The sequence below is a fragment of the Cottoperca gobio genome, chromosome 5 (genome assembly GCF_900634415.1).
Source record: "Cottoperca gobio chromosome 5, fCotGob3.1, whole genome shotgun sequence".
Lineage (NCBI taxonomy): Eukaryota > Metazoa > Chordata > Actinopteri > Perciformes > Bovichtidae > Cottoperca > Cottoperca gobio.
In genome coordinates this window covers 14,797,274-14,819,978 of record NC_041359.1, presented here as the reverse complement: position 1 = coordinate 14,819,978, position 22,705 = coordinate 14,797,274, and the positions used below count along the sequence as shown (strand labels likewise).

The window sequence follows — 22,705 nt, the reverse complement described above, 5'->3', positions numbered from 1 at the left end:
CAGTGATATGACGGAGCACAGTTGTGTGTATGTGTGACATTTTGCTCCCACTTGGCAAAGTCACCAAGGTTGATCAACTCCGTCTGGATGACACGCTTCACCAAAACAAACTTAGGCTGGAGTCCTTGTAAATAAAAACAAACAGTTGTTTTTGATTTTAACTAGTGAAGTAAATATACATATCAGAAGAGTTTATCATATTCTGAGCGGGGAAAAATTAGGAAGATAGTTTTTTAACTTTATTCTTAAAGGTTAACGGCTATGTGTGGCAGTATTGCAGTTTATTTGTGTGAGGAGGGGGTAAGCAGAAAAAGGTCATCCCATTAGGTCACTTGTGAGATGTTATGCCATCATATCTAGTGTTAAGTGAGCAAAAATATGAAGTTTGTTTGTTTTCTGAACATTTAGACTTCACGTATTTGTAATATACAGCATATTGTACTGGCTGTCATTTCTGTACAGCTTAAGCATCATCAGTGTTTTCATCGCCGTTACCATCGTAGTTTCGTGTGATAGCATGCTAATAGTTGCTAATAAGCACAAAGTGCAGCTGAGGCCAGCACATTTTCATAAACCAAAGTAATGGATGAACTCAATTTCTGACTTAATGACGGTGCTAGATAAAAAGTTGGGCATCACCAAAGTTCAAAGAACCATATTTCATGGTAATCCATGGAATAGTAGACAAGAGATTCCACTACTAAACAAAAGTGTCACCCTGCCGGTGGCACAAGAGAAGGAATGAGGGGCTCACCAAAGTCAGTAGGGTTCATCCTCTGGTGACCATAAATATGTTTCAATGTTCATAGAAATCCACCAAACAGTTGTTGCAATGTTTCAGTCTGAACCAATTAAAAACAAAATACATGTTGACTACCGAGTACAAGATAGTGATCCAGTCACAAGGAAACACTGATTTTATTTAAAAATCACAAAAATACACCGCCTGACAAATATGTGCCAGATCAGAATTATTTTTCATGTAACAAATGACATAAATACAAAATACAATAAATATTAAATAAAAATGAACAGTTGTATTAAGACTTGATGTAAACAAACAAAAGACTTTGTAGGAAATGCATCATGTGATACAGAGACTAACTACAGAATGTGAGATGATTTGCCCTGAGTGAAAATTCATTTCAAACTTAAAAGTCTCATTGATCATAAAAAAATGTAGAAAATCAAACAGATATAAGGATCCCGAAACACTGGCAGGATAAAGTGAGTGCTTGGAACAAAATGCCCATATAATCATAAAGAGCATTAAATATTTCAGTCATTCTGTAAAAGCTCCTCACAAGGTCTCACATCTTACACTTACTTTTATAATCGTTTTATTTACTATATCACAAAACTTGTTTATGTTCAACATATAAAAAACGTTTTTTTACATAAAGATAAATTATTCGTCTTCTGTTTTTATAAAGTACATAAGTGTTTTCGATCTCAGTCCTTTCTGAGTGGCTTGGAGGCTCCTCTTCAGTCGCGCCAAAAAAAAGAGAAACCCTGCAGTGAAGCTCAGTTTCACCCCCCCCCCCCCCCCCCCCCCCCCCCCACCCCCACCTCGGTCCTCCTCGTCCGTGAGTGAAATGGCATGTCAGTCGGTCAGTGCACTTTGATTTAGAGGAATGCATTAGATCACACTGCAAACACGCTGAGGGAGCTGGTCTCGTCTTTCAGACCCAGGATGCTGTACGCTATCCTCTTCATGTGACCGGGCAACCGCACTCCAATATTCCTGATGTCTCTGAAAAGTCAAGAGAAATTGTACCGTTAAAAGTGTGCTAAAAACAATACGGACATGTGAGCCCACAGCAGTGATTCCCATTGTGAAGTAATGATTTAACAACTCAAATAATGAGTTAAAAGTAGCGGATAAACTGTTGAAAGAGCTTGTTCCTCTGACAGGGCTGTGAGGGTACGTCAGATGTATTTATTTTATTTTTAAAGGCCACTGTTGTAGAAGCTATGGCAGCACAGAATGAGAGGAATGACATGGGCAGAGGCGGACACGGGATAGCAAATGTTGAGCTGAGAGCTCAATACTTTCTCTGTGTTTCTACAAAATGTGGCCTGGCGCCAGATAAATCAGCGCAGCGTGGCAGAGCTGCACCTGTGCCATGTGTGCACTTACTCATGCCTCAAGGCGAGCACCTGCTCCATGGTCGTGATCCCAGCGCGAGCGAAGCTTTCGTTGTACTGGTTCATTTTGATGGACTCCAGCCACTCAGACACCGACCTGAACATGATGCCGTCACAGCCGCTGGTGCTGGGCAGGCGGATGGACACGCTGCGAGGAACAACGTACGTTTGATTACTCATTATTTACTACATTATGTACACTGAGTGCATGTGATGATGTTTGAACAAGAGGGAAACAGTTTTCCTGTCAACAAATTGTGGAAAAATCCAGATACGTTTTCAAATGGCAAATAGCGAGAGTACTGCTGCTATTAATTATCGATAATTATAGATAATTATCAGGCTTACCAACTTATTAACACGCAATAAGGTTTATTAAATACAAAGTTAAAGTTTTGTAATTCACAGAATTTTAGGCGAAAGGGGATTTTTTTTTTTTTTGCATTTTTAAAAGTTTGACATTTATTTTTGACAATTCTCGAAACACAAAATAAAAGACATCTTCCTCCCCTAATTTTATTTTTCCTTAAGCCTGGCCCTAATTCTCATCAGTAGAATTCATTACACACGTGACAGGATTAGTCTCTTTTATACAAGTTCTTTTAACTCTTTGTCTGTTTTACTTTGTTATTAAATCATAAACTTCAATATAAAATTAATGTTCGTACCGTGGATCGAAGTCAGCGATGGTTTTCAAAGACTCTGGGCTTCGGAGCAGTTTGTCCAAAATGTTGACGGCGTCTGAGAAGCGAGGGCGTTTGGAGCGGTCGTGCTGCCAACACTGGAGCATGAGCTGGTAGATAGCGGATGGGCAGTCCATCGGAGCAGGAAGCCTGAAGGCCTCGTTGATGGCCTTCATGACCTGAGGAAGAGTGAAGGCAGGGATCAGATCTAAAGTTTAGTGATGAGTGTAGTGACAGTCTGAAAATAAAAGTGCTTTAAACAGTTGACTTGAGGAGGATTGTGGGAAACTACTCTGGATGTCAGGCAGCTTTGGATCACCAGCTACCCAGCGCAGACTCTCAGTGGTTAGACACATTAAAGTTTGACCTACACACCAAAACAATTCCACGTCTCAACCGGAAGAGGTGGAAACTAACCTCATGATTGCTCATGTCCCAGTAGGGCCGTTCTCCAAATGCCATGACTTCCCACATGACGATGCCGAAGCTCCACACGTCGCTGGCTGAAGTGAATTTCCTGTAAGCGATGGCCTCGGGGGCCGTCCAGCGGATGGGGATTTTACCTCCCTGAAAGAAGAGAAACATTAACAAATCATATTTAATGGGTGAAGACAAGGCGCTTGAAAGACCAACACTGTAGATTGGACACTTGAGAGTGAAGATACCATTAACAGTCTGGCATCGGTTAATAGAAAAAACAAACAAGGGTTGTTCTCTGTATGCTTTTAGGCTGTGAAATGTAGACTCACTCTTGTCGTGTAGGTGCCCTCAGCATCGTCCTCTAGCACACGCGACAATCCAAAGTCAGACACTTTACACTCCAGGAGGCTGTTAACCAGAACGTTTCTGGCTGCCAGGTCACGGTGGACGTAGTTCATGTCGGCGAGGTATTTCATGCCAGCAGCTATTCCACGCAGCATTCCCAAGAGCTGATACGATGGAATCTCCCCATCACGGTCCTGGCAAGGAAAACAACACATCTAATGAATAACTCTGTCTTGTACTAAAATATTATATTGTGTCATAAGTTTGAGTCAAACACAACTTTCCTTTGTTTGCTTTGGACTGGATTAAAAGGAATAGTTCAACATTTTGGGAAACGTGCTTAAAAATCCATACTAGCACTGTAATATAATCCAATATAAAGCAATATACAGAAAACATCATTTCAAGTCCCTTTGCACTAAGATGAAAAAATAAACAGACAAGATGGTTAGCTGAGGTTGTAGTTTGCACACTTCACAAATATTAAGGACTATGAATATTAAGTTTAAGTCTGAAGTTAAAGTCTTGACTGTGCGTGCACCTACCTTCAGATACGTGTCGAGAGCTCCGTTCTCCATGTATTCTGTCACGATCATCAAGTGCTTGACTGAAAATGAGAAAGAAACACATATCTAGGTTTAGAGAAAGAAACACAAGCAGTTGATACAAAATGAGTTGAGAATGATTGTCTGACGTCTGTCTGAGGTTTTCTACTCACATTTGGTGACAACTCCCTCCAGGCGGATGATATTCGGGTGTGAGAACTGACCCATGATGCTGGCCTCGCTCAAGAAGTCCTGCCTCTGTTTCTCAGAGTACCCCGGCTTTAGGGTCTTGATCGCGACGGCCACCTCGCCTCGCCCGGGAGTCTTCATCACGCCCCAAAACACTTCCCCGAACTCTCCTGAAATCGGCAGAAGGACAGCGTTAGGAACTGCGCTCTGACATTTCATTAAATAGAAGAGAGGTGATTTCATTTTTATTTATTTTTTTAAACACACTTACCAACACCGATGACTTTTTGTTTGCTAATGGCACTGGGGTCAATTTCTGTGACAAACTTCTGGATGGCAATGTTAGGGTCTTCATACATGTGTGGATCCACGTAAGTCTTCAGAGGCTTGAGCTGATCTGAAGGGGGAAATAATCACCAGAATATTGGGGTAAATAATAAACCTTACTGAGCGGTTATTATAATCATTATTGCATATACAGAATGGCTCTCTAACCTGTTGAGAAGTAGGGATCTTCAGGTCCTCCTCTGCCACGAGAGTTCAGTCTCCTGAGAGGAAAACAGGAAGAATCACTAAACAGAATCCAGACCGGCTTTTTGGTAATTGCAGGTCAGTGTCTGCTGAAAAAGACCACGGCTGTATTCAATAGCAGCACCAGCTATTACTGATAAATCCTCCCTGAGCTGTCATACTAGAATATCTTTCATTTACTTGAGCTTGTGGCACATAATCACACAGTTTGCAGGTCTGTAGATAACATTTATCTGAATGACACAGGCGTTGGTTGTGGATCTGAAGCATGTTGTTACCAACCGTTTACGCAGCAGCAGGACGGCCACCACGACGAGCAGAATAACCGCGACGCCAACTACAGCTCCCATCACCATGGTGGAGCTGTTCTGGATCTGAGACTCTGCTGTGAATAACACAGAAAGAGAAACATTTACAACTCAAGACTCACAATTAAAGTTTACACAGACAGATTTTTGAGAGATTATTTAATCTTCTGTAGGTTTTTAAAGGTTGCTGTTACCTAGTGGTGAAGTAAGGAACTCGTGCTCCACACTGTAGCTTCCGGGGTTTCCTTCAGGACTCAGAGCCTGGACCCTGAACATGTACGTAGTGTCGGGGGTGAGGTCATTAATCTGGACTGAACTTTTCTCCAAAATCAGGACCGTGTAGGTGGTCACATCACGCTCTCCCTCACCGTCCTGCAAAGAGGAAAATGTGAGGATTAGAATAACTTTGGAATAATTTACAGACTCAACTTTGAAAAAGAGGAAGGGGAGACAAAAGAGCACAAAGCAGTCGGTCTTACTTTTCTGCGGTACATAAGCTCATAGCGGTGATTGATGTGTGCTGGAGCCCTGCGAGACAGAGTCCAGGACAGAGACAGACTGGTGGGGCTGCGATCATCCAGATGGATCAGCGTCACCTTGGGGGGATCTAACGGTCGGTGAGAGACAGAAAGCATAATAATGGTTAGTGACTAATCATAGTCTTTGGAAAGCACATTTGGAAATTAAAGCCTTTGGGATTCAGTGGGTCAGACTGGATTCCTCTTTGTGTAGTAAGCTCTTCTTGTACAATGTTGTTTTACTGACAAATCAAATATTACATTGAAAGTCTAAAAGTGTCAGCTCGGGGTTCTGGAGACAACAAATCCTCTAATAGCTCAAAAAACATACTTAAAATAGTTTTATAACTTTGATATGTCTTGACTTTTTACTATGATGTGTTTCAGAAGTCCCCAACAGATAATATAAAATAATCAAATATGTCATTATTTGTTGTATTAACAAAGTTATAATGCAATATAAACATACTTAGAATGCACTATATGATTATAATGCATAATCACATGGCATTATACAAAGTATTATAATGTAAATTATAATAAACAATGATCCTTGCAAATAAAAATGTGACCATGAGTGACCAGCAATTCTGAAATATTATCATAATGGCCAATAAATAAATAAATATATATATATATATTATTATTTTTTATATATATATATATATTTATATTTATATATATATATTATATATTATTATTATTAGTGCTACAAACAGAGTATGGTGCATTATAAGTTAGTTTATAATGTATTATAGAAATACTGTAGGTGATAGGTCATAGAATGTGTTACCAAATGTTTTATAGTCACTTCTTTACCAAATGTTCAAGGAAAGGGTTACCACTTCAATACTTTTCTACATATTGTGTTTTAATACGTTGGTTTTGCTTGATTTCACGATATACTGCAGTTGGAAGTAAACTCAATTCAAGCCGAACACAAGGTGTGAATCAAAGCGTAAAGAAAAAGCTTCTCCTGCGATAGGGCTCACCTGTGTAGTCCAGAGCAGTGGTGATGCTTGCGATGGGCTTCTCATTACCGAACTGGGACACGCCGCTGTGAGCCTCCACAGTGAACGTGTAATTCAGATGAGAATCCAGGTCAGTAACGACGACCGCGGTGTCCCTCAGGTCTGTAGGACCCGTCTCAAAGCGGATCTTCTCCCCACAGGGGACACACACGGCCCCGTCGCAGTGATCGCACAACACACTGTAGGTGAGGTCACTGCGGCCCCCGGTCACCAGCGGTGGGCTCCAGGACAGATGCAGCCTGCCCTCTGCTGACAGGGTGGTGGAGGTCAGGTCACGAGGGGCACTGGGTGGAGCTTGGGGAGGAAATACATGACGAACAGTTAGCCTGATCTTCTGAGCTGCCTGTGATGAGCTAAAAGTTTACTTTGTCAGTAATATGAAAGCAATGAGTGTGGTTGTTACCAGAGCAGGGTGACGTAGGAGGGTCTGAAGGGGAGCGGAAGAAACCTTCCTCACATTGACAGTCGGTGGCGCCGGCTGTGGAGGGCTTGGTGTTATCAGGACAAACCTGACACAACTCGCTCGACACAGATGGCTTGAAGTAGCCTGGTTTGCACGCTGTGTGAGAGAAGTAATGTGTGTGTTAGTTTAAGCTTGACATTAGGAATAACTGTGAAACAGACAAACACAGGAAGGAATGAATGATCTAAATGCAAACAATGAAGCTGTCTCTGTATTACCAGCCCGCTCCACCCGACAGGAAGCGTTTGTTGTGAGTAACCTATAATCACTGAGGCTTTGTAAGCAGAGGAATGAAAAGGGATTTCCCTGACGATCTGCCTCCACTCGCCTTTTTCGCCTGAAGGCCTAATCTCAGGTCACACTGCCATTGTCAACCGGATGACAGCAGAGCATTAAATAAATCAGGTGATCTGACCTGCCTTTCCCCTGTGAACTCTCCAGATCATATTCTCTGGCAGATAATTTTTATGTTTTTGCCAAAGGAAATGGCACCTTGGACACTGGTGGAGAGTTAGGGTGGACATTTGAGCACACAGATAAACAGCCTTCCAGGGCATGGGAGGTTAATGAACGTGCAGAGTGGACAGAAACAAGAGCACAAGAGCTGCAATTCAGTCTGAGGCTGATGTTTCCTCCCTTTCTTGCTTCCTTCCTTCCTTCCTTCCGCTAACCCCTTACATCAGTCGCAAATTACAGCATCCAAGGTTGTATAGTTAGAGGACGACAGAAGCAGGAAATAGGAAAAACTGCTGGAGACGAGGATGGATTTTCAGTGTGTTTATGGAAACATTTGCACATACTTTCTGAGGTGATAAAGGGCTCCAGCAAAGTAAAAAAAACTTTAAAAGAATGGATCTCCTCTCTCTGCTTTCATTCTGCTGTCTCCCTTGGGTGGAGCCTTTCATCTGGCCCCTGTGCTGGTGGCCGTGAGAAGAGGTCGAGTGAACCCTGGATTGAAGACGTGGTCGTGTTACTTCACCATTCAGGCAGAAGGACCTTTGCACTCCAAGTATTGCCGCAGTGGAGGAGAAGGAGCAGGTTGATTTTGAGTAGGAGGGATAAAGATGAATAGATGGATGGGGGATGGGGTTAAAGGTCTGGAGCACCAACAGAAGTTCTCTCAGGGAGTCACTTGGCGGCAGTGGGGGTGTAGCTGAGGTCTTTTCACACAAGAAAAGGGGGCCAGCCCATTTCATCCTGAGCTGCAGCAGCAGGACGTCTGTCACGTACCAAAGAAACTCCAGCCCCATTCATCTATTGTCTCCGAGATTGGACAAAGTGGTGCCATAAATATGTTGCATTTCTCATTACACAGCTCGCAAATGGCGGCATGTGTGCAACGTTAACAAACGTTGTAGATGCAAACTTTGGCAACAATGGATTCTCATAATTGAATAAATAATTGAATTAAAGATTTTAGCTTCATTTTGTTAGTATACAAAAAGTGTGGGAATGTTGTTGTTATTTGATTCGAGCTTAGTTGTCAACTATTCAATTAATCTTTGATCATTTGTTTTTAAGTAAGAAAAAGGCCAAATTTCTCTGATTCCAGCTTCTTAAATGTGACAGTAAAATTAATATCTTTGAGGTGTGGATAAAACAAGACACTTAAGGACATCATCTTGGGCTTTGGGAAAAACTGGTCGACATTTTTACACTATTTTCTGACATTTTATAGACTAAACAACGAATGAAGAAAATAACCAACAGATTAATCCACAATGAAGATAATAGTTAGTTGCAGTCCTCCATTTGATCCAAAGCTCTCCATCTAACTTTTATTTTCCATTCTTTTCTTTTTGTTCTTCTAATTGTCCCACGCTCCTTTTTGACGACAACACACATGTGAAAAGAACTTATGTTCTGCACCGGTGCATCTGTTAATTGGATCTGTTTTTTGCTCTTTGTGTCGACCCATTGTTCTAATGAAGGAACATGGATTAGGGAGCTCGTTGCGTGTGTTAACAAACGGATGAAAGAGCAAAGGGAGGCAAAGCGGGGCATGTCATTGGCCAACAGCTGTCCTGTTGCTCTACTAATCCTCTTGACTAAATTACACTCCACACCTAACTAAGCAGCCACGAAACTAACCACCCTCATGTACCAACTGTCGACTGACTCCCCGCCCTCGAACCAAGGACAACCGTCTTATTTGTTTCAGTCAGCATTCCACCTCATCTCGCTTTACTTCCTTTTCCCACAACAGTTGTGCTCTTCGTAGGAATGCAGGCCGTGAGTCTCTGAGGATATCACTTTCTCTAGAGTTGGCACCAACTACGACTTAATAATTGATTTTAAATGTATGAAATAAAACATCCTCAGGTCATCCTCCAGACTTTGGAATCACAGTTTTTTCCCTGTCATAATATTTCCTCTCCTCCTCTGCCAACTTCCGTTTCAGGTGCTCGGCTCAGAGTGTTCAGAAACCTCAAAGACTAAAACATTCCTTTGCCGTGACATCCTCCCCGCCTTCCTCTCTTTATTCCGTCTTCATTTTCACAACCCCAGTACAAGATTCACTCTTTGAAGCAGTGTCCTTATCTATCAGTGGTATGCAAGGCTGCAACGAACAATAACTTCCATTAAATGTTAATCTTACAACTAATAGATTATTTGTTTGGACTTTATATTGTCACAAAACTGTGAAATATGCTTTCACAATTTTCTAAAGCTCAATGTGATGTCTTTAAATGAGTTGTTCTCCTCACAATTGAGGAGCTAGAAACAATTGTATTTGCATTTTTGGTTGTCAACTAATCGCTTAATTCTTTAAACTGGTAAAAACGGATCTGCAGTCTTAAAGAGAAATGACTCAAAGAACAGAACAAACTCTTCCAGTCAAGGTGACTCGGACCATCAGGAGTCATAAACCGCAGCCTGACTCAGTCTAACCTCTGATAGGCGTGTCGGCCCTATCCCTGTAATCTGTGGTTCCTGTCGCCTTAGCAACTGGCACAAAAACAAATAGTTGCGAGAAGAAGACTCAGCACTCAGGTAGTTATTCTGAGACATTCACACGGCCCCTTCCTTCAGTCAATCAGTGCTGTAGGTGACGCGAGGGTGAAAGAATTCCTTTCAGAAGTCCTTGCAGCCTACTTTGCCCTTCCTCCCTCCTCCCTCCTCCCTCCTCCCACGTTTCCTCCAGACGGCTCAGCACACCACACCCGAGAAAGCCAAAAGACGAATTCCACACAAACAGTAGGAGCACATACAGTATGAACACCGCAGCTATGTCTTTTACTGTACACATCTATTTTTATTTTCTTGTACATGTACTCACAAGCCTTTCTTGAGAGCTGCTGCTTTTTTTCATTTGTTTTGTAAACTGCCTGTAAATATCTGAATGGTTAACAAGTTTACCCTCATGTCCCTTTAAAGAAGAACTTTATACCTATTTCATACTAAAAACTGATATTATACAGTATGTGATATACTAAGGTTTTGTGGTTTGTATACAAGAAACTAATGTACTTTACTACGTTTACTAAATGTGCTGTAAACTTGAAATCTCTTGTAAAAAGAAAGCAAAAAATGTTTTTGGGTTTTTAACCCTTTTTTCGCAGTGAATTATGGGACAAAAGTGTCCATCAATGCCATATTTAAAAAACTACTTTGAGTGTATGTTGTCAAATGTCCCGTGTAAAGACACAACAACCTCAAAGTCCACTGAGTATAATATAAGCAATAAGTAAGTAGCATGGAATTGGGACACAGCTTCCTGTACTGTACATTATCACCTCCAGCCATCGACCGAGCCATAAAACTTTAGCCCAGCCCCATTCCTGAGTCTGTGGAAAGACTGCGCTACTGGCCAACAGGTAGAGAGATGAGGCATTGATGGGAGGCTGTTGAAATTTCCTCAATGGGTATTATCTGGATCACATGGAGCAATCTGTGGTTGCTGTTAAATCGAAAACAAAACAAACAGGTTTCGACAGCTTCCCTGTGTCCTCCCTTTCCCATGCTCCATCCTGCTGTACCTGACCCACTTCAGCACACACACGACAGAGACGGGGTGCTTTTGGGAGAGATTTCCAAACAAACCAGACACAATTAACATTCCTCTGCGCTCATTCCTCACATGTTGCCAAAGAAGTGGTTTGAGGTGCATTTACTACAACTCACATGGCAACGCAAACACGTCTCAGTTGAGTGCGTGGCATATTTCAGGCAGCGCTTACCTTGGCAGGCGTCCCCGGTGGTTTCGTAGCCGGCGAGACATTGGCACTGCCCTACGGGAACCACCCATTCACCCTCAGCTGTGCAGTAGATGCGTGGGGTGGCCTGACTGACGGCATTCTCCACACAGGCTCCCTCGACCTCTCTCAGAGCATCCGCCACCGTCTCCGGGAAGGCAGCCAAGCTCTGCACCGTGGATGGGCATGTCTTGTAGTACACTCTGACTGACAGCAGCGCCACACATGCGCCCATGTCCTGAAAAGCCAGGTAGAAGCCCTTTCTTGACAAAGGCCCCACAGTCCTCGTCTCTGTGTTGACCTTCAGCACGCGACCCCGCGTGACCTCGTCGGGAGCGATGGTGGCCACTTTGCGGAACTGGCCTTTACGGAAGTTGGTCCCCACGTCGGCATCCGCCTCTGAGATGAAAAGGTTGAAGGTTTCTTTGCAGGCGACAGAAGCACCATCAAAAGTGTTGCAGTCTCGCACGATAAAACGCAGCTCCACAGAGACTCGTGGAGTCCCCGGGCGCCGCTGGATGAACGTTGTGCGTAACCAGTTGTCCTGTTCTGTAGAGTCTATGCTACAAACACTGTAGGTATAGAAAAGTGAGCCGTTCACCACCGTCTGGACTATCTCCCACTGTAGAACAGGAAAAGATAAAGGAGAGGAGAGGGATTAGTTCAAGGGGCAAAAGTCAGTCACCCAGCTACAATAATAAAAAACTTTCAGGGAATAAGTACAGGGTTTGTTTGCTTTGTTCTTGCTGAGAACCAGCTTTATTTATGAGACACCTCTTCTTTCATGCTGACTGAGAAACTCATAAAAGTGCAGAAGTGAGCTGAAGCTTTTTTCCACACATGAAGATTATTGGCCTGGACATGTGCCGTGCTCACGACGTGTGTGGTTTTCCACTAACACACGAGGGTGCATGTGTGTGAGCCACACACAAATCCAGCAAATACTAGTGTAGACTACCAACTAACATTTATGGCAGTTAAATGAGCTTTATAAGCAGAGTGGCAGCAAAATTGGCAGCAATTAAGATGTTTTAAGAGAGGGGAGCAGTGACGAGCAGAAAGATTAAAAGCCTCCATTTAACGCCTCATATGTTAGCTGCACTGGTATGTTTCAAGTTATAAAGCAATGCTTAACTTATATATGTAAATATATATATATAAAATATATGTCCACTATTTCAAAAAAGTCGGTACCATTAGATTAGAGCAGCCCTCTATGAGGCATCATAAATCATTTAATAATCATTCATAATTACACCTATCAGCTCCTCTATATTTAGTCAAATTAAATAATGAATTTCCGGGAATTACTTGTAATTACTATCCAACTTCTATTGTCTACTCAGACAGGCTACACACAGAAAATGAACTGTTCAAATATGTTTGCATAAGCCAACACTACACATTGCAAATAGTCATCTAGTTGAAACAAGTTGACACTTAACATGTGTGAGAAAGTTATTAGAACAAAGCAAAGTTTGACGGACAAGAGGAATTCCTATCTGATATAACGAGAACCCTCAGATGTTTGAGAACGTAAGAAGAAACGCGGCCCACACAGTGGAAGTGGCCATGTCCTGTAGCTTTTTTTAGATGGAAAGCCACTGAACTATAGATAGAGGGATGGTTCTCCACACATGAACCAGTTTTTCTTTCTCTTTTACTTATGTGTTCCCACAACTGTACGGATCATCTTGCTGCTGATGTCATCTCTAAATTCAAAGAGGAATCACAAGGAAACCTACAAATGTTGTTGTTGGTTTTAGTATTGGAATGAAAATGATCTCCTGTGATTGTGTAAAATGCACTCTGTAACTGTAAATTTAAATGTAGGTTTAACCTTGACATTTTAATGGCATTCATAAGTTCTTTATGAAAGGGTAGCGTTGCCACAAGGCTAGCCGAACTCTGCCAGACCTCATCGAGCTGCCACTCATTACATCTCTCACAGAGAGATTTCTTAGTGGACTGAATGAACATAACTATTGCTAAAAAGTATTCAAATCCTCACATCCACTAATCTTCAGCTGCTTTTCTTTGTGTTAATTTGCTGTCTTACTTAAGACAGTGTCAAGTCTTGAACCTGAAGTCTTAAAAATGCCTGTTGAGGTATAAATACTCACTCCGTTCTCATATGGCAACGTCAACCAGCCCAACTCTGATCCTGAAGCTCTCATATCCAACAATACTTCTACAGAGACAAACAGAAACACATATGACATAGTTACAACAAGCACACAATAACACCTGATGCATGAAAAAAAAGAAATATCTACATATACACAGTATATATATGACATATTTAGCTGTTAAATACATCTAAAGACCTCACACATGTCAGGCACAGACCGTGTATATATATCTATATTTGTTTATAAGGCTGTTAAATAATTAGAAAATGACTATTATTTGACAGTACAATTAAATACTCTGCCTTGATCTCCGGGGCCAGCAGTTTTATGGGGGCACATGCCATGCTTTGACGGTCTAATCAAGCATGTCGATCTGATTTAGGACTTCATTGACCGTGTCCTCCAAATCCAGGATACAGCACTAATAATGTCTGAGAAAGGCGTGGGCACTTAAATTGCCATGACGAGAGAAATACATGAATCCGCACCACAAGTGAAAGAAAAGGTCGGACATGTAAAGGCATCTCACAGGTGCCCCTTAACCCTGAATTTGACAAAGGCCAGTAAAAACAAAAACAGAGCCGCATTCTCTTAAAAAGGCTGGTAGGTTATATATTGAAAAAAAAGTGATAATGCGATTTTCTTTATCATTTAAATTATTCTAAATAGTATCGACAATGTTCAAGTAGGCCTAGTAAATGGATATTTTTAAAATAAGTATTTCATACAAACATTTTTTTTATGTACTAACTTATAAACAAAACAGAACAAAAAGTCCTATACAATTCATTTTACTTATATTTAAAAAAAGAAGTAAAACATAAAGCAGACTATTAAATGCCAACCTCCTGACTCACGATGCTGTAAAGCTAGGTTTCACTTGTACTTCTTTTTCACACAACGCGTGAAAAAGTACTTACGCTCTTTCGACTGGAGGCTGATAAACACTTGGCTGATGAATAAAAACCAGAACAGGTTGACCCCACGTAACTCCATGATTCCACACAACTTTTAACAAAGTCGTGGTTTTAAATCCCAGGGTCTCGCTGCTCTCCTCCGTCTGTCCCACACTGACTTCTCTTCTCCAAATATTTCACTCTACAGGCTCAGTGAGCACGAGCCCGCAGCCCATTGAGAAACAGGTGGCGTCATAGCTCCGCCCCACGAGCTTTGGAATGTTGAAGTTCTCCAAATATGGTAATATGGGGGAGGGGCCATATCTCTTTGACCGCACCTGTTTCATTCATAAACTGTACTCTCGATGTATTGATTTTTGTATAATTAAGTCATCGTTGTTCATGCTTCTGTAACATGTCTTCATTCAGAGTAGTGGAAAGAAAACATCCAAAAATAGACATACACATGTAGGTGTTTATTTCATTACACTTTGGCTAATTGTTTCTGTAGAAGTAGTTAGCATTAGATAAAACATTATTTGCATATTCAAACATACAATTTCAGAAAACTTTAAATAGAAATGTTTTTATGTAAGTGTGTATGCAAGTTATCAACTGGAGAAGTTTCAAGGTGATAGGCCTATCTGTTAGTTTTGTCTTGGTTGTTGTTGTTTTATGGCTGTTGATAATATTTTTTCTGATTTAAAAGTGATAAAAAGAGATATTTGAAAATTACTTCTGTAAAAACCTTTGACTCTAATATGTTAACCAAATGAAACAAGACTTTTAACAGAGGCTTTATCCAGAGTTCAGGTTTCTGTTCTGGAAATGTATGCAAATTAGCACATATTTAAGAAGATAATGTCCCATTTGCATATAGAGTTAAATTGAGAGTTTATAGCTATTGCTAATGTTTAACTCTTGTCCATAGATGGGCTTTTACATGTACAGTGTGATTCAAATATACAGCTTTCAGTATCATGAAACCACAACACACTACAAATATGGAAATACAATAACAGAATACACATTCTACATTACACCAATACACATGCCACAATACATCTTGCTAATTTACAGTACAATTAGCTCAAATGGGTACAGCTCTGGTTTGCTTTAAGACAGAATTTAGGCCTAACCTTTGTTGTAAAAGATTTATTAACTTGGATTCATTTGATTTGAGTTGGTAATGTGTTCCAGAGTTGGCAGCCCCTTATGGAGAAAGCTGTTTGTCCAAATTTAGATCTGTGATGTGGTATTTTACAGTTGCCATTCACTACACTATACTTTACTATCTAGTTACATATCATACGCATTTGTAAATTAAAGTCAGAACCAGCACTCGCTAACTTATGTTAACAACAATAACAAAAGCTAAATGCAAAAGCTAAATTAATTGTTTGAACATTTAGCAAAATGTGTCAAGTAGTGATGGAAGAAGTACACAGATGTAGGGCTTAAGTATAAGTAGAAATACCCCAATGCAATTCAAGTAGAATATTAAAGCACATGCAGAGTATCAGTAAAATGTACTTAAAGAATCTTTCAATTGTAAATACTCAAATCAAAAACTTACTTAACTGAAGGTGCACACATAAGTGTTCCCGGCAAATATGAAATACTTAAAGTATCAATAGTTAGAGTACTTATTATGCAGAATCATCTCTTTTAGAGTGTTGTCTTAGTATAGCCTGTATATGGATTTTTATTACAGATGCATTGTATCCAGCAGTTATGTTATAGCTGGTGAGGTGAATTCTTCTTTATACATTATTATATTGATTCATCATTCTTTAGCAGTTGATCATCTGTTCCCCACATAGATTATTATTCTGCAGAGCTAGTCTAGTCATTGCAGCTATAACAAATATACAGCAAATGAATATAGTGGAGAACAACAGAATACAGATTTTTTTCTTTAAATTAAGTGTTTCAGTCCTCGTTTGAGTCTTTCTTTGAGTTTCTTTTCATCTGTATGAACTGTGTCTCTGGTGTCTTGCACATTGCACAGGAATGCATGGATGTAAACAGTCCGTTCTAGTCCTGCTGGGATACATTTGCACTTGGTGTTTCAATATACATTTAGGAACCCTCTGTCTGTGCAGGGATATTAAGATCTGAATGTTTCAAACAATAAGTGTCAGTAATACAGTACAAATTAGTTTGGGCTTTCCAAATGAAAGAGTTTTTTAACTGGACAATCTTTTTTGACCGTCTTCCAAGTAATTGCCTGAATCCTCCACGTCTCGTCCAGGACTTGTCTTTCCCACGACTGGTAAAGGAGGGGTCAAGTAGGAGGGGGTGGCCTGGTATGAATATATGACTACTAATGAGACGTTCCTTATAAAGAACCTTACAATTTGGGTATGAATATGTGACCACAAAGAAGATCTGACAATAGCATCACCTAGCAACTCTTATCTGGAGGAATTTCAGAGTCAAGTCTTCTCCATGAAGCGTCGTGTACTTGGAAAGAAGAGCCCCTCGATTTGAGAGCCAAACACAGCCAGACACCCTGACAAAGACCCCCCAAAATATCAACTGAAGAGGCGGACATTGTCTTGTCCAACGTTACCATACACGGACATTAATCATACAACAGACAGAGTGAAAGATGTTGGTGAAATAATATATTAACAAGTTAAGTGTGGGCTGAATTATGGCTTTCTGACCTTCAAATGACAGTTACGTAAATTGCTTACAAACACAAATTGTAGTTTAACAGGATAATTTCAACAGGACGGGAAAAAAAGAATCATTTTAAATCATGCACTGCAATTAAAGATGAGCCTTTATTATTGTAAAAAGGTTTAATTTGTTTTAGTTTTTTAATATTAACTGATATATTTCAGGTTAAACCTTTTTCTCTGAACGGTGAGAGAGGTTACATTTCTAACTTGATTCCTCAAGCAGAAAAAAGGGAGTTTAAATTCTCTTTTCTTCTTCTGTTTGTCAACTTAAGCCTCCACAAATATGTGTTGTCAATTGCTCAAATATTAGTTATTTTAACTAACTAAAATTTACTTTAATGTATCTCCTAAGAAAAAACATTGTGACATTGTTTTTCAATCCCACAAGACCTGACACCACGCTTTAAGATCCAGATATCCCTCACTTTCAAATGATCCTACCCACTTTGTTTTGAGTGTGAACTGCCACTTGAAGGAAACTTCCATCTTAAGCACTCAAGCTAACCTTTCTCTCCTCTCTTTAATGGTTTTGATACATAACGAGGTGTGCTTAGGTGTTATTTCCAAGTGTGTTAATGCTTAGGCTCTGAGAAGTGGCTTCTGTTGTCATCCAGTTCTCCGAGGAGTCAAAGGTTAACACCCTCTCTAACACACAAGTATGCAAATGCTTTCATTACAATACAGGCTTCTTTTTATTCACCTAACAGTGCATGCGTGCTTCTGGAGAGCAGACTGCGGCCTCACATCAGCCCTCAAACACCCCCTCCCCTCAGGTCCCAAGCTTCTGAGGGTGATGACAACACAAAAGTACTTCACACTGGGGGCTGGGTCTGCATTTTGTGGGTCAGTGAATAGCAGGCCAGAGCAGCAACGCCATGTCATTCAGACCCAGCTCCTCTCACACCCCCCTGCTTTCCTTACACGTCTTGTGGTATCAGCAAACAGAGAGGTGGATTATCGAAAGCAACGGGGAGTTTTTGTGTAATTTCAACATAAAATGCACCTACTGTTTTCCACATCTCCACCATCTCATTGAGGGCCTCCCAAACCCTTGTTAAGAACTGATGGATTCCCGCCTTTGTTTATACGTTTTGATGGCTTAAGCCTTACCGTCAGTGGTAGAAGAAGCATGCATATTATTTACTTAAGTAAAATAGCAATGCCACACAACAACCAATAGCAGTCCTACATTTAAATGTTTTAAAGTACTTATATATCTGAATGAGAATAAGAATAAAGTATATTACCAAGTAGGTTTTCAATTACAAGGTATTTGCCTTGGTGTTATGGTGCATACAATAAACAAAAAACATATTAAGAGGTAGTACAAATACAAGCAAAGTACTAAAAAAAATCAAAAACATATAATAGAATAAAAGAAAAGACGGTAGATGGATAGACTGCAAGTGTTTCATTAATTGTTAGGAATCATTATGATGCTTTAACATTAATGGTGTAGTTGTGGAGCTATTTTGACCTCTTATATGTACTGTTGGGTAGTAAAATTATCATATCTTTTATATGAACAATTTCAACCTGAAAATGAACTAATAACTGTAGCTGTTAAATAAAAGTATGGAAATAAAAAGAGCAATATTTACAAGTACCTTAAAGTTGTACTGAAGTACAGCACAAAGGTACATTACCTCTGCTAACAGTGCCTGTGTACATTACATGTTTACTCTTGGTGTTGATTCATTCTATTATTTGCTTTTATTCTTAAAGTTAGTGTTAGAAAATACATTTGTCTCGGTATATGATGCAATTCCTGAGTTTCATCTATAGTTTCAGTTTCAAGTTTCATCTGTATTATAATAGAAATCATTGTGTTTAAAAGTCCACTTGCAATGAAATCATGTAGAGGTTTGTGCTTTTCAGTGCTGACTATGTTCCCTAGTTAAGGAAAGCAGTGTTGTTCACTTCAACCAGATATTCAGGCTGGATTTGAATCAATGAAAAAAAATCAGACATGTGGGCCCTAAATGTGAGGTCGGGAAGGAGACTAAAGGAGACACTGCATTTTTTAGATTATCCTGTGGGGGATTTATCAGCCTATGATGTAGAACTATTCAACCCACAAAGGAGTGTGTAATCTTTTTGATAACATAATAATCACATAAGGCGAAAACAAACAGACGAGTGACGACAAAAACACGAGATATCTTAGTCAAACAGCGACGACATTGTTCAATTCACTACTTGTATTGACGCAGTATGAACCATGTACTGATAAGCTTTACACAAATAAACTACAGAAAGTAGGAAGTCACTAATCTCTACAAGTTCAATACAGGTACATAAAGTCTCTCACCAAAGTTAAATAAAAGCACACATTGTAAAGTATCTTCCAACAAAAGTGTGCTCTAATAATGAATTACACCATAAAACCAACCCCAAACCACCCTCTTTTATGTTCCTCACAAACAGGATGGCTGTTGTGGAAGCTTCTTCATTCTGTGCTCTGTTGTCTGCACTGAAAAGCCATTGTTTTGTTTCCCTCTGTGTCCTCAGTCATCTGGTTTTAAAAGCTCCACATGCCACCTCTGAAAAACACTACCTCTCCGCACTGGAATTTGGGGTGGGTGTCTGTTGTCTACATGGGCTATGTTGTGTGCGGCGTAGGGTTTCGAAACAAAATAGAGAACACGCTCCGACAAGTTTTTCTCTTATGATGGGAAGAAATGTGAGAATGTGGTTAAAAACACAGAGTATTAGTCATACATTCATGGGTAGAATCTATTTGTGGGTTCGCCCTAATCAGTCATCGCTGCCTGCATGGGCACTGACCTCATCAAAGAGCAGTGAACGCTGCAGGTATTGAAAGATATTTTAGAAAAGCATCCAAAAGAACGATCGTCTCACCTGTGAAATATAAAACTCCCACATATTACTTATGCCTTTAAAGTCACATATCAAATAGCCAGCCATAAATAACCATCAAAAATCAGCCTTTGTTCATTGCTCACTATTAAGTTCTCATGTAACAGGTTGTGTATTCAACTTTACCCCAGACTGAGGTCACTATAATCCTCCTCGTCTGGCAAGAGTGGGGGGACAAGGCATGACTGAAAGTGAAATCTCCTTCAGTAAAGACCCGTGTTAAATGTAATGGGTGTTGGCAAAGGGGCCTAATAAAGATGACAGCACACATTCATATGCATTCGTTTGTGTGCTCAGCTTGACGAAGTCTGCCTCACAGACTTAACAAAGGGGAGGAAGGAAGCCAGGGCCTGTGGGGAATGCCAGGGGGGTGTGGGTCGACACACACACACACACACACACACACACACACACACACACACACACACACACACACACACACACACACACACACACACACACACACACACACCTCACACACTTAAACACACACAGTGGCCCTCCAGCTTGCATCCTGTGGTCTCTCAAGTCTGAAGTTATAGCAGTGACAGCTGGGCTAGCACGCTCTGCATGGGCTCATTCTCTCTTTAGCAGCCAACACATTCCCTCCCCTCCACACCCCCACACACACACACACACACACAGACACACACACACACACACACACACACACACACACACACACACACACACACACACACACACACACACACACACAGTCTGTGGCACACACAGCCTCAAACAAGCACTCACACACAGGATGCGCCATCCTGTTTACTGTTTACATTTCACAGTGGCCGGCCAACTTGGGAGGGCTCTACAGTTTGATCACAGGCATTACAGCTGTTTGTAAGGTAGTGGTATGGATGGTGTGTGTGTGTAAAAATTAATTCATAAAATTGGAAACAGAAGCTGACAAATGACATTTATAAGCTATTCTGGAGCTTTCGATCATATCACATCATCTTCCTCGATCAGCAGATGGAGGTTACCCAGTTTTCACTCTTGATATGGAAACAGTATGATTAATCGACTACTCACTTAGTCAATCGACAGAATAATCAATTAATCGTAAAGGTAATTTTTCATGCAAAAATGGCAGAAAATTAGTTTTTCAGCCTCTCAAATATAAAGATTTCCTGCTTTTCTCAGTTTTATATCATATAAATCTGAATATCTTTGGGTTTTGGTTTGAGAAAAAAAGGCATTTAAAGACTTGGACTTTGAGAAACTGGAATTGACATTTTTCATCGATAAAGAAAATAATCGTTAGTTGCAGCCCTAAACCAGCAGTTGAGGAACATTGTGCAATACAATTGAAAGCTCCAGAATAGCTACTAAATGGACCAGGTGGTGATGTTTTTTCTATAAAAACCTGTGCCGCTAAATGCTCATATTTCTCTTATAAAATGTGAACATTAAGGTGTCTGATTTCAGCTGCTCACTTACATTGTGTGTATTAGATGGGACCATGGAGCTGCTGAGTGAAGGTATGTGCTGTAACGACCACAACTGTTCAGAAGAGGAAAAGGGAGGACCAGAAAGGGCAACAGGCAGTGTGGTCAACAACAATCGGATCATTATTTGGCCAAAAGGGCACCTGCTTTGTTTGAGGTAGGTCTGGATCCAGAGAGTGAGAGACAGCTGGACAATGCAGAGCAAACAGGAGCTCGTGTTTACCCACTCAAAGTCAGCAGTTTGTACTATTGTGATTTTGTTTTCATGTCTTTTTTAAATTGTAGACCAGAGATACTCGACTTGCTTTGCCCGGGGGCCAGTTTTGCAAAAAAAAAACAAAAAACCAGGAGGCCAGTCAATAAACAAACATTAATAATATTTATCAGATCAAATGAATAAACAATAAAAAGCCTATAACTTATCTTTAAATGTAATTCTTTATTTATTAACTTACCTTATTAACTAAATTAATTTGGCATTATGGAACCTTTTTTTAAATGAAAAGAACAAAATTATTTTCGAATGAATCTATTTAATTTCATTGTGAATAAAAAATGGTCGGCGGGCCGCACAGCGTCCATACATTGAGTATCACTGTAGTGTTCAGTCAGCAGCCAATTGTTGGCCGGTTGTTGACATCATGGAGGACAGCTGTTATTTTTCAGTTTGAGATGGAGCATTTAGAGCTGATGGCACTTGATTGATGAGATTCAGACTGAAAACTCAAGGGCTCAAGTAGAAAGCAGCGATACCACACAGACACCAACAGAGGTCCCTCTTGTGTGGAAGAAACGCTGCAGTCTACAGCTGCCCCCCAGTGACAGTGACACTAACTACCGGCTGACAAAAGACTTGTGTAGGAGTGAATTATTAATCAAAATTCATTAACTTAAATATGCTGAAGGTCATCTGTTCTGTTAAAGGATTGTGCTTAGTAACAAACAATTGCAGCGATATTAAATGATCTAATACTCAAACCCTTTTCATGTAAGATGTGAAAATTACATTTTGCCTTCATCACTAAAACACATGTTTATTTTACTGAGAAATGTGAAAGCATTTTGTAATATTGCTTTGACATAAATGACTCTGGTATTCCCTGCAGGTAGGCCTATAGACTTTTAAACGTTGCCGAGTAAGACGGGCCACATCCAATACTTCGGTCCATTACTTTAAATCAATACAATGTCCAATCTAACTAAGATCAATCAATGATCAACATAATATCTACAGTGTATATAAAGCCAAATGCAATTATCAATCTAAACACAC

General features: G+C 40.3%; 1 protein-coding gene and 1 long non-coding RNA gene across 3 annotated transcripts; one reads left to right on the top strand and one right to left on the bottom strand.

Annotated features, from left to right (window-relative positions):
- Nucleotides 1-1,574: 1,574 nt before the first annotated feature.
- On the bottom strand, nucleotides 1,575-14,505 carry epha2a (eph receptor A2 a). Its single transcript, XM_029431213.1, has 17 exons — nucleotides 14,430-14,505; nucleotides 13,501-13,568; nucleotides 11,363-11,999; nucleotides 7,122-7,277; nucleotides 6,680-7,012; nucleotides 5,649-5,776; nucleotides 5,364-5,541; nucleotides 5,144-5,246; nucleotides 4,826-4,878; nucleotides 4,602-4,727; nucleotides 4,315-4,500; nucleotides 4,142-4,203; nucleotides 3,581-3,790; nucleotides 3,249-3,398; nucleotides 2,817-3,010; nucleotides 2,141-2,296; nucleotides 1,575-1,753 (listed from the first exon to the last, which is right to left on the bottom strand). The coding sequence occupies exons 1-17, from the start codon at nucleotides 14,503-14,505 to the stop codon at nucleotides 1,645-1,647; spliced, it is 2,925 nt and encodes a 974-aa protein (XP_029287073.1). The 3' UTR covers nucleotides 1,575-1,644.
- On the top strand, nucleotides 5,535-21,565 carry LOC115008001 (uncharacterized). 2 transcript variants are annotated; one of them, XR_003832266.1, is made up of 3 exons: nucleotides 5,535-5,811; nucleotides 14,614-14,706; nucleotides 21,439-21,565. It is a non-coding gene; the product is annotated as an uncharacterized LOC115008001 (long non-coding RNA). The 2 variants fall into 2 exon arrangements; XR_003832265.1 differs by lacking the exon at nucleotides 21,439-21,565 and adding an exon at nucleotides 17,803-18,382.
- Nucleotides 21,566-22,705: the final 1,140 nt, after the last annotated feature.